The 11,312-nt window shown below is 42.2% G+C and overlaps 2 protein-coding genes across 9 annotated transcripts in view; both read right to left on the bottom strand.

The window, feature by feature from the left end:
- tnikb (TRAF2 and NCK interacting kinase b) overlaps window positions 1-4,311 on the bottom strand; it is a 64,631-nt gene extending 60,320 nt beyond the window's left edge. For all 8 annotated transcript variants that reach the window (XM_016665632.1, XM_016665630.1, XM_016665629.1 and 5 more), the window contains exon 1: window positions 4,183-4,311. In XM_016665632.1, coding sequence (XP_016521118.1) covers window positions 4,183-4,290 — 108 coding nt within the window. In that variant the 5' untranslated portion in view covers window positions 4,291-4,311. The remainder of the gene's footprint in view (window positions 1-4,182) is intronic.
- A 4,493-nt stretch (window positions 4,312-8,804) lies between these two features.
- LOC103130056 (phospholipase D1-like) overlaps window positions 8,805-11,312 on the bottom strand; it is a 32,696-nt gene continuing 30,188 nt past the window's right edge. The window contains exons 20-21 of the mRNA XM_016665624.1: window positions 10,574-10,691; window positions 8,805-10,096 (exon numbers count right to left, since the gene is read on the bottom strand). Coding sequence (XP_016521110.1) covers window positions 9,872-10,096; window positions 10,574-10,691 — 343 coding nt within the window. The 3' untranslated portion in view covers window positions 8,805-9,871. The remainder of the gene's footprint in view (window positions 10,097-10,573; window positions 10,692-11,312) is intronic.

The following is an 11,312-nucleotide window of genomic DNA, read 5'->3' on the forward strand; positions in this document are numbered from 1 at the left end:
GAATTGTAATAACATGAACTACTCAGCTTGAGAAACAATAATTTAAAGGCATTTTCTATAGTCTGTTCATAATATACTGAAAAGAAACGTTTATAAGCAACTCCAGCTACGATCTACCAGCAGAAGGTCAGTTACTTCGGTTTGATTATTGGTCTCTTAAAAACACAAAGAGACACTCAATAACCATGAGGACAAATAACGCACAAAAAGGCAAAATAATACAGAACAATAATGTGCAAAATGAAGAAAACAGTCCAATAGAAACAAAAACATCTGAATGTCGAGTCACATGAGAATAAAGAGCTGAGATAATGAAATAAAAGAGAAAAACTGCATTTTAGCTGTAAAGTGGTTAAATGCTACAACTTTGACACAAACTAAAACGACTAGAAACTGACCTGATACAACAAAACATTCCCAAAGAAATAATCCGTGTCTGTAAGAAGATTACAATCAACCTCAATGAAGTAAAAAAGTCAGCAAGGATTTCTAGAAACAATCACTCAGAGTTTTAACAACCAGTAAAACACCAACCATAATAGGATGGAAATAATCACAATGATCTGAAGACCAGAAACAACAAATCACAAAACAGACGCAACAAAAGCAAACGGAGAGAAACAGTTAAGAGAAGAAACCAAGACACAATCTGGCTGTAAAAACAAGATGGAAAACAACCACAGGGAGACACAAAGTGGACGCAATGCGACAAAACAATCACAGGCGATCACAAAATGACAAAAAGATGAAAAAGAGCTACGTGAAAAAAAACAAGCACAGCTGGTCAGAAAAAAACCCAAGACAAAATAATCTTAAAAAGAAGCAGAAACAAAAGAAACAACACAAAGAGAAAAGAAAAGAGGATGAAATGAAATCTCTTTTACAAACTGACACCAACACATCAACGGTTTGACTGAAAACATTCGTCTGAGTTTAACAGAGTCTGAGGCGGGTCGACCGCCGCCGTTTACCTCCCAGGGATCCACTCAGGATATAAAAACTAATCCTAGTTTCTGACGCCTGATGTTGTCATTAAAACATGTTAAAGTTTGAAACCTCAGAGCAAAATCAGTCAAAAGCAAACTGATAACGAGGACATATACTGCTAACAGCTGCTAAAGCTAGCTGTTAGTCCTGCTAAAAATATTTTTGATGTTCTTCATATGCATTAAAAATTAACAAATGTTCCTCTAAGTGGCTAAAAATATCATCAAATCTATAGAAAACAATAACTAGAGTAGGTTTTGAAACATTAACAAGATAATTTATCTGAATCTGAAACTGTTTAATAGCTAACTAGCCTAGCTCAATAAACTAGCCATGTCGCTAGCAGGTTAAGCTAGTTCTGAATCATACAGTTGATTTTCTGAAACTTTTCTAAATATATTAGCATTCTGGTAAATATTTCATGCATTTTAGATGCTTACTCTTCTAATTACATTAAAATTAGTTTTTAAGAGGCACAACCTTTTAACATGTCCTTCTTTTCATGACTTGGGTTTGTAAAAAGAGTAAAAACGTGACTGCCAGGCCGAGTGAGTAAGTCAGAGAAATAACCTCCATCTCCACAATTTCTTTACAACTGTCAGCTTCTACAGCACCAGGTGTAACGTGAAGTGACTGTTCAGTCTTTCTGAAAACTGAACAGTTTCATGCTTAGAAAATCAGTTAACTGAGCTGATTTTATAAACAAAGCACAAATAATGAAGCTTGCACACCTTATAAGAAATGTTTTTCATGTTTTGTTACATTAAAAACACAAATTTCACTGGATTTTATGTTTAAGACCAAGAGAAAGTAGAACAAAATTGTAAAGTAGGAATTTAAAAAAAGTATCATGAATAAAATCTGAAAAATAGAGGAACAACATAAATTTCAACTCTAAACTTACCCTAACATAAATTTTTAGCTACGCACTCACTTGTGGTTTGAAACATGTATTTTAGGTGATGTATGGAGAAAAATGTGTTTGGTTTTGATGACACCAGCACACCTGGAACACACAACCCCCACAGTGACACATGGTGGTGGCAGCCTCATGCTGAGGGGATAATTTTCTTCAGAAAGGACAACAAACCCAGAACATACAGTAGAAGCCAGGTTTAGTAATCACGGCTGCCTGCAGATTGCTAAAATACACAAATACTGAAGACTCCCTCTAAAAACGTTTATAAAACGTTAATAGTTCAAACACCTGTTATATTAGCACAATCAGAAGCTAATATCTAGCCTTCCTTATCTACGACTTGTAGTACAACCAATTAGCACCAAGGAAAATTAAATAAGTAGCATTCTCTCCAGGTGTTTCAGGTTCCAAAGTTGCATTTTCTTTATAATATTTTAGATATGCTCGAATAAAAAAAAATCCATGAATATTCTGTAAATTTTCTGTAAATAATTCGGACTTACGCTCCACAGAAATACCTGCGAACAGGCGGAGTCCACAGTACAACCAGAACGACAGTGGTCGGTTTCCATCGGTCTATATTCAGGCGTCTGAATGGTTTTCAGTGAAAAAGTTACATTTTATTGCCTCCAGTGATCGGAAAGACGCTTTTTGATCAGAGTGAGCGGTTTCAGGAAAAAAGGTGTGAAACTGCACATGCGCAGAACGGAGGGCAACTGGGCATTTTTCCTTAGCATTAATGGGCAAAAACAATAAATGTCGGATAGCTTTATGCTAAGTGTGCTACTTCACCTGTTCGGTTTAACACAACTTCTGACACTAAATATCTATGTTACATGAGCATTGTTTGATTCATTGGAGACGGGTTCGTGTTTGAGTTGTTAGCTAACGGTCTAAAGCGGATGTGCGTTTCGACTACAAGCTGAAGCCACAGCGCCATCTAGCGCCCTGGAATGACAACTACAGCAGATTTAATGTGTCTAAAGGGGGGACTTTAACCCGATCAATATCCCAGATCAATATCTAGACAGTGGTCTTAACTGTTTTCCTGTATTTTCTGATGGTTTGTCACATTAAACCCTCAAAAATACCGCGGACTGAATAGAAAACTCTGCTGTGTCGTCAGGATGGTGCTTTAAAGTCTGGTCCAAAATGATTCAGCGGGTGATATAACAGAAAGGCTCCTGTATGTGACACCCAGACAGCTATTTATACCGCTATCAGAGGCTCTGATGAGCCGGACCACGAACACTTCAGCCGGGATGGGAGAGGGGATGCAGAAACAGGAAGTGACCTAATTTCTGCTCTGAACTACTGATGGAGACAGAGCTGGTTCTGGTTCTGCAGAACCCTCTTCCAGTGTTTCCTCACATCTTTCTGCCTTCATCACCTCCTCCTCTTCCTCCTGCTGCTGCTGCTGCTTCCTGCAGGTGTGTGTGCTGCAGACACACACCGACACGCAGTCCCACCCCGGCGCTCATGTCCAGACCTGACGGCGGCTCTGCAGGTACCGCCGAGTTGCGTAAGCAGCTGGGAGCAGAAACAGGCGGGGGACGCGCGGAAAATAACCCTCAGCTCCATGTGACGCTTCATCCCGCCATCATGGCTGACCTGTGAAATAATCACAGGGTTTTTTTTTTTTCTTAACGCGTGCACGCGCACACGCACACATTCCGGCACTGCACTTCCTATCAGCCGCTGTGATGCAAAGCTGCTGTCGCCACAACATCACGAAATGGCGGAACTCGCTCCTGTTGCAGTTATTATCGCTGTTATTCCGCCGCGTGCGTGCGTGCGTGCATCTGTACGAGAGAGGAGAGGAAGTGCGCGTGCGTGCATTTGATGTCTTTGTGCAAAGTGTCAGTGAGGAGCTTAACATCTGCCCCACATAGTGCAGACAAGAGCGGCTTTTAGCGCGCGCGCACGCACGCATGCGCGCGCGGCAGCGGCAGCTCTGGGCCTCATTACATCACGTCCCAATTGTTCAGCAGAAAACACCAAAACAGAGATCCCACACTGATACATCTGATCACCGACCTGATTTCCTCAATCAGCGTCCTCACGCGCACACGCACACACTCACACACAAGTGTGAGGTTGGCGCACGCGCGTGCACGCTGAAAGCGCATTTGGAGACACATCCAGTGTGAGGTTGGAGAGGGATGGAGAGCTGAAGGAGGAGGAGGGGGAGAGGTGGGGGGGACAGGTGTTGCACATGCACGCGCTCACACAGGAAAAGGACATGCACGCGCACACGCACAGAGCGAGACATTTACCCGTAGTGCAGACAGGTCTATCTCATCCAGACTCCGCGCCGGGGAGTCGCTCGCCATGGTTCCGTCGGTAGAAGCGCGACTCAAGATGGAAGCTTCCTCAACGACCATCGACCGGGAGGTGATGAAGGCTCGCTCCTCTTCTCCTGTTCACCAGGCCGGAGCGCCGAACCCCCCACCCACCCCCGACAGGAGCCCCAAAAAAATCCCGCTGAAGGCGACGCCGACCGGAGGAATGATCGCTCCGGGAGGTGCACAGCCCGCAGAGCCGAGAGGAAGAGGAAGAGGAGGAAGAGGAGGAGGCGATGTGCGCTCAGCTCCAGGTGCTACATGCTGCTTGGAGCGCCACAGCCCGTCCTACATGCCTTCATCCAGAACCGGGACCGCGAGGACAGATGCGTACAGGAGCAGCGGCCGAGGCGCACTGAGGAGGCGCGGCGGAGGCGGCGCGCTGGCCGGGAGTGGCCAGAGAGGAGGCTGCGCTTCACGGGGAGCCGCCCACCGCGACACGCCGCACACACCTCCACGGAGCGCGGCGGGACCGGGCCGAACCGCGCAGCCGCACCATCATAATAAACCTCCAGCTAAAACTGGGCGCTTCATTCAGAGCAGAAACAGCCTGGGGAGGGGGGCCCGGCCCTTTAGAATGGGTTTTCTAACATTCCCACCTCATTTATGTCTGAACTCAGAGGAACATTGAGGCCTCTGAAACAACATAATATAATATAATATAATATAATATAATATAATATAATATAATATAATATAATATAATATAATATAACAATAGTTGGACAGTTTTACATGTATATTAAAAATAATATGGTAAATATTGATATTAGAATAATATCTAATTTATTGATTGCAGTTACATTCACTAAATGAACTCATTATTACTATTAGTTTGTATTATTATAAATATTAACATTATAACAATAATCCCATAAAAAAAGTATTTATAATAGTAGTAGTAACTTTATTGTCATTTTGCAATTCCATTAGTTAACATCTGTATTATTATTATTATATTAACAATACTAATAATCTTGAAAACAAAAGTGACTAATAGATGTTTTTTCCAGCCGGGGGCGACGCCCCGAACCCGCCCTGAGGTCGCCGCCTTCAGACCAAATACCTGCAGAGAAAGGAGGCGTTGCCATGGCGACCTGTTGAGGTTTTATTGTCTTCATCCACAAATCATCAATTGATTCATTTGTTCTTCTGCAAAATTCAGACAAGATGAAACAGCGACAAACAGACGACTCTCCAACAACAGCAGCTCCAGAGCTGCTCATGGAGGCAACATGTTGGAGCAACGCTGCGGCTCTGAACTGTTGTTTTCTAGGCTTTTGTTTGTTTTCTCTAGTTGAGGCCCTGAATGTTTGAATAATTAATCCCTCTGAAGTCAGATGCAGCTGGAAGGAGTTCTGCTCCTACGTCTTTACTTTTGGACAGTTATGATTTGCAATCATGGCAACAAAGTTTTATTTTTATGATGCAGAGGAGCTGATTAGCATCTCAAAAGATAAACTAATACCTGAAATTTGAAAAGGAGGCAAGAAGAAGCAAGTTCAAACCATCTCATCGTATCCCCTACTCCAACGTCCTTCTAACTGACCAGAGATTTAAACTGGAGCAGCAAAAGCTAATGAGGTGGATTAGCTGAACTAGCTTACACTTAATGCTAGCGGTCTTCAGTCAGAGGTCTTTTCAGATATACTGGAAGCCTGACTGCTAGTGGAGATTCTTCCTGCCCACAACAACATTTAATTTCCCTTTGGGATAAATAAAGTCATTTTGAGCTGAACGGAGCTCCAGGTAACTGGTTTTATTGTTGCGATCAGAAGGTAACGTCAGGCTGACGCCTTAATAATAATATTAAATAACTCAGACCTTCAGTAATAAACGGTTCCATTTACTTTAGCAGGTTTTACAGGTCAGTGACAGTGAAGAAGATTTCAGGATGTTGGAGAATCTTGTTGCCACCAGTTCAGAGTTTGCTAGATTTTAGAAACTTGCGTTTCTCTGGATCCACAGGCTGCATCTCCATTAACCAGCCAGTCACATGGTCAACAACCGGACGCTACTACTGGCGGAAATGACAAAGGAGAAGAGGAGAGGAAGTAGTAGAAGGATGATTGTTTTTGTTAATAAAAAGTTGTGTTATTCTAATGAATCTTCTGTTAAATCACCAAAATGCCACATACAAAGCCATGAAACTGTTTACATCTGTTGCGCCATCATTTTTAATGACTTATTGCGTGAACAAGCTTATTCACATAAATTTATTTTGTCTTAAATCACACTACAATTTCGAAATGGTGTTTTTTGACATCAGCAGAAAATAGAGGAAGGTTTGCGCTTATTGACAAGAAGCCATTGTTTTCAACATGCTGCCAGGCTAAAGGGACAGAGTTGATTAAAATCAGTTTTTTATCATAAATATGTCAGTTTTGACTCTGACTAACAACCAGCCACCAGGAAAACTCAGACATCAGGCTTCCTGGAAGGGATTAGTTTCAGATCGTCCTCAGTTTCAGGCAGAGCCGTCAAGTTCAGGCAGGTAGAAGCAGCTAACAACAAAACAAAAGGACAGTCTGTGTTTCACCTGGTTGATGGAGATAAGACCGGGAGAGACACAACACCTGAACGCACCGCCGTGATGCCTTCACTTCAGTCTGCTGCTGGAGTTCAGCCCTCAGGTCGCTGATCCGATCATCTCCCAACTGGCCTTCTGTCATCACTGTTTATGTTCTTTTGGCTCCACCTGCAGGCAGAGATGAAAACTGCAGCATGGAGTCGGTAATTCAGTGAATGGAGGAGCCAACGGTGCTGCTATTAAGAGAAGAAATAAACCATAAAAACTGGCTTATGGTTTGTAAACTGTTTGTAAACCATAAACTGGCTGTAAGAGACAATGCTGCAAACTAAAATTCTGCAACCGCAGAAAAAACATTTTGCAACTTCAGGAAAAAATGCTAAATAAGGAAACAATAATGCAAAAAAAAGTTACAACCACAGAAAAAAATGCGCCAACTTAAGAAAAAAAAAATGCTGTTGCGACTTCAAGAGAAAACGTTGCAACCGTAGAACAAATTGCTGCAACTTGGGGAAAAATGCTGCATTTTCTGAAAGAAATGCTGAAACTGCAAGAAATAAAAGCAAAAGCAGAAAAAGCCTTGTTTTATTTGCTAAAACAAGTTTAAAACTTTACAAACTCGTTCCATAAAATAAAGTCCTCCAGGCCACCAGGGGAGTCAAACGTCAGCTCATTTGGGACCAGACAGAATTTCATTGATTTATATATTTTTAGTCTTTTACATTATAGAACAGCAGCAGATTTACGAAGCCATTACCGACCCCTCACTAATTCCTTCTGCTTTTATTTCCTCCGGTTGCAGAATTTTTCTGTTGCATGATTTTTGTGTTTGCAGATTTCTGCCACCGTAACCTGAACCAAAGGTAAGTCATGATTTACCAACCTGGACGGTTAGATCACTTTTTAACTCCAGAATTTAATTAATCACCTGAAAAACTGAATTTTGGTCCTTAAATGTTGAGAATGGAGACTAGAAAAGAAGAAAAAAATGCGAGATATCTTAATTTTAATGCCATCAACCCTTCATTTATTGAGTTCAAAGTTTCACCAGAGCAACATGACGGGACATCGAAGAGCAAGAAAACAGTTTGTGCAAATAGTGCATTTCCATAGAGAAACAGGCAGGAGAGAGAAAAACCAGACAGATTCAGAGCCACTGCAGCCAGAAACAGAAAACCTGCTCAGTTTGTGCAAAGCTGCAAAAAGTCTTGGTTTGACAGAAAAACCACCAACTGGAAGTAGAAACACAGAGGTAGCGTCAGGGAAACCTCTCAGGGTCATGCTGAGGTCAGCTGGCAACAGGCTGGGGTCAAGCTGGCTCCATGCAGATAAACGCCACAGAATATTTACGTTACAGTTTAACCTGGAAAGACCGCAGCTGCTTATAAACAATGGCCACTAGAGGGCAGCAAAAACAAACATTTAAATTCAAGCAAGCAAATCTTTAATTTATTTAGAGCTTAAGAGAAAATATTCCTTATGAGAATGGAGCTTCATATGCACCATCTTTTTATTGCATTATTTATGCTGATACATTATTTAATAAATTTACTGTTTTACTATTGGAGAGTTGCAGCAAAATTTCGCTCAATATTTACATTTTAAATGTTCAGTTGAATGATAATAAAGTCTGTTTATATCCATGCCTAATAAGAATAATTATATTTAAAAAATAAAAAGAAGAAACTAAGATTTAATTAAAATTGAAGCATAAAGGAAAATGTTTGTCTTAGTTTAAATAAATGAAATGAAATTTTATTCGAACATGATACAAATACAAATATAAAAATAAAATAGTGCCCAGTAACAAGAAGTGCATAAAAAAAGAAGAGAAAATACAGATTTTTTGTTTCAGTTAACATATCATGCTCAAAATGGGGTAGGAAGAAGTGAGAACTTATAAACTCCTACCCCCTAAACACTTGAAACTTTAGAGTCCTACTGTCATTAAACAAATCGAAATCAAAGTGGCAGTCAGAAGTAACAGTTACTAAATAAAAAACAAAATGTTAGATTTTTTAAGGGCTTTTTCTTTCAGAAAATTTTTAGTATTTTGTTGTGTTTTTATTTCAAATTTTGAGATTTAGGCAATTTTAACCCAGTTAGATTTATTGTTTCAAATATTAGTTTTCCAGATTCAAACCTGTGGTGGGAAATGATGCAGTAGAAAGTTGTACAATTTGTCCAAATTGACACCCAAATACCTCCAAAAATACAAAATAAATAAATAAAATAGAATCTTCAACAGAATCACATTAAGTGCTAATATTTCAGATTTTTTGTGATTTTAGGTCGTTCTGCTGCCCTCTAGTGGCCAAAAAGTGACTGTACAAACCAGTATAACCATTTAATACATCAGTTTCACTTCCAGACATCGAAACAGCACCGGACTCTTCATGCAGCACAACAACAGTTTGTTAGTCTGAGAGGCAAAATGTTGGTTTATTTTGAGAAGAAAAGCCATTAAGTGATTTAATCTGAGATAAAGTTTATAAAACGATTTCTGCCGCGTCACAGTAAACAGAGAAACCATGAAGTGGAGCGAGTCTGACGCCCGGCTTCCAGGGGTTTTGGCACTTTAACAGAATTATGATCAAATTTCTGCCGTTTTTATCCGTTAGTGTTGAGCTGCGTTTCCCAGCCTGGATGATGCATAGTGTTCGCAGGAGAAGAGCTGCACAGTCAGTATCCTACCAGGAAGTGGGTTTTCAGGCACTGTGGAGCGAAACGCTGCATCTGCTGGTTGAGTTTCAACCTAATCAGATCCAATGATCAGTGGAAACCGACAGATGTTGTGGAGACATGAAACCTGCGACAGGCTGAGGAAGTCAGAGAGTTTTTGGCTGTTTGTAGCGAACCGGGCCGGTTCGTTTATCGGAGTTTCATTTTCCAGGAGCAGCAGGTTTTGTAGACGACGCTGTAGTGTGGGCGGCTTCGCCCGGGTCCAGGCTCGCAGGTTGATTCTGTCTTTGGCACAGCAGCTGCTTCCGTCAGACTGGACCTCAGGCGGGTCGCCCCGCCGTCATTGGACTCAACCAGAACCACAGAACTTTGTCCTGAGCAGAAGGAACAGCCCCCGGTCCAACATGGCGGTCAGGTCCAGACCTCCATGGGGACCATGGCCTCCTTGCAGCCGATGGGTGGCAGCAGGTTCTGTTCGCTCATGAACTGGAGCGGGAACTGGACCAGGAAGCCGCGGATCTTCTTCAGCTCCTCCTGGGCGCGGGCCGGGTCTTCTCGGGCCAGGCCCGGTTTGGCTAGGAAGCCCTCCAGCTCCGAGATGTTCCGCACGTCGCTGGACGGCAGACAGCGGAAAACCTGCAGCAGGCAGAGAGAGAGGTCAGAGGGCGAAGGGTGGGGAGGGGTCTGTTACCAAGGAAACACCAATACCGGTCCGTTACCAAGGAAACACCGATACCGGTCCGTTACCAAGGAAACACAGACACCAATACTTTTTATCATTTAGGTCTGATTTAGCAACAAACCTCTGATTTTTAGGAGTTTTATGTTTTTTCTATTTAGTTATTTTGTTAAAACTTTTAGTTCTAAGTGTCGAAAATAAACAACTTTAAAAACAAAAATATGGAAGACCATTAGTGCCACTGGAAAAAAATAGATTCTGACATTTAAGCTCAGAAGATTAAAGCAAAAACCGAAAGAAAAAAAATGAAGAAAAAAGTTTAAATTCTGAGAAAAGAGATGCTGAGGAAAAAACTCCAGGATCCTCCTAGTTAAAACCTCAAAACCTGAAACTGGTCATGAGACTGGGCGTGGTTGCCATAGCAACAGCCCCACCTTCTGGTAGATGGAGGCATTGCGGGCGCAGGTAGCCATCCAGGTCTCCTTGTAGAAAAGTTCGCTGATGGGATCGGAAACGTCAATGGATGGATCAGTGTTGGCGCCGAGGATCATCCTGAGGAGACAGGAAGTTCAGACATGGAGGAGCATCATCAGACAGGAAGTTCAGACATGGAGGAGCATCATCAGACAGGAAGTCAACGTGAGATTATGGACATATCAGCAGAATAAAGTAAAAAAAATTACAAAAATAGTATTGAATAGCTAATCTGAGCAGCTCAGTTTGTGTTTCTTTCTTCAGTCTTTTCCTGAATTATTTCAAAGTTCTGCTATTGAAAATTTAAGGAAACTAATCTCACCTGGTCGGACCCTTATCCTCTAAATTTAGAAAATAAACAGAGAACAGGATCATGGAGTGAATATTCTCGCATTGTGAAGCTGAACTGTGGAAGTTGAGACAGAATGAAAAACTGATCGTTGTGGTTTTCAGTTTTTCCCCAGAAATGTTCGTACCTGAAGCACTCGAGGCGCAGCTGCAGGGCGAACTTCCCGGTGTGGTACGGCTGCCCGTCCATGACGGGGTCCACCGTCTCCGAGTCCTCCACGATGACGGCCACCTCGCTGGCCCGCTTCCCCAGCCTGCTGCGGTCGTTGAGGTTGGCGGAACCTGCAGACAATCCGGATCCGGCTGAGTTTGGCGCCGCCTGTGAGGCGGCGGCGCCCGCCAGCCGAGGCC

The sequence above is a fragment of the Poecilia formosa genome, unplaced genomic scaffold (genome assembly GCF_000485575.1).
Source record: "Poecilia formosa unplaced genomic scaffold, Poecilia_formosa-5.1.2 Scaffold602, whole genome shotgun sequence".
In the NCBI taxonomy this organism is placed as follows: Eukaryota; Metazoa; Chordata; class Actinopteri; order Cyprinodontiformes; family Poeciliidae; genus Poecilia; species Poecilia formosa.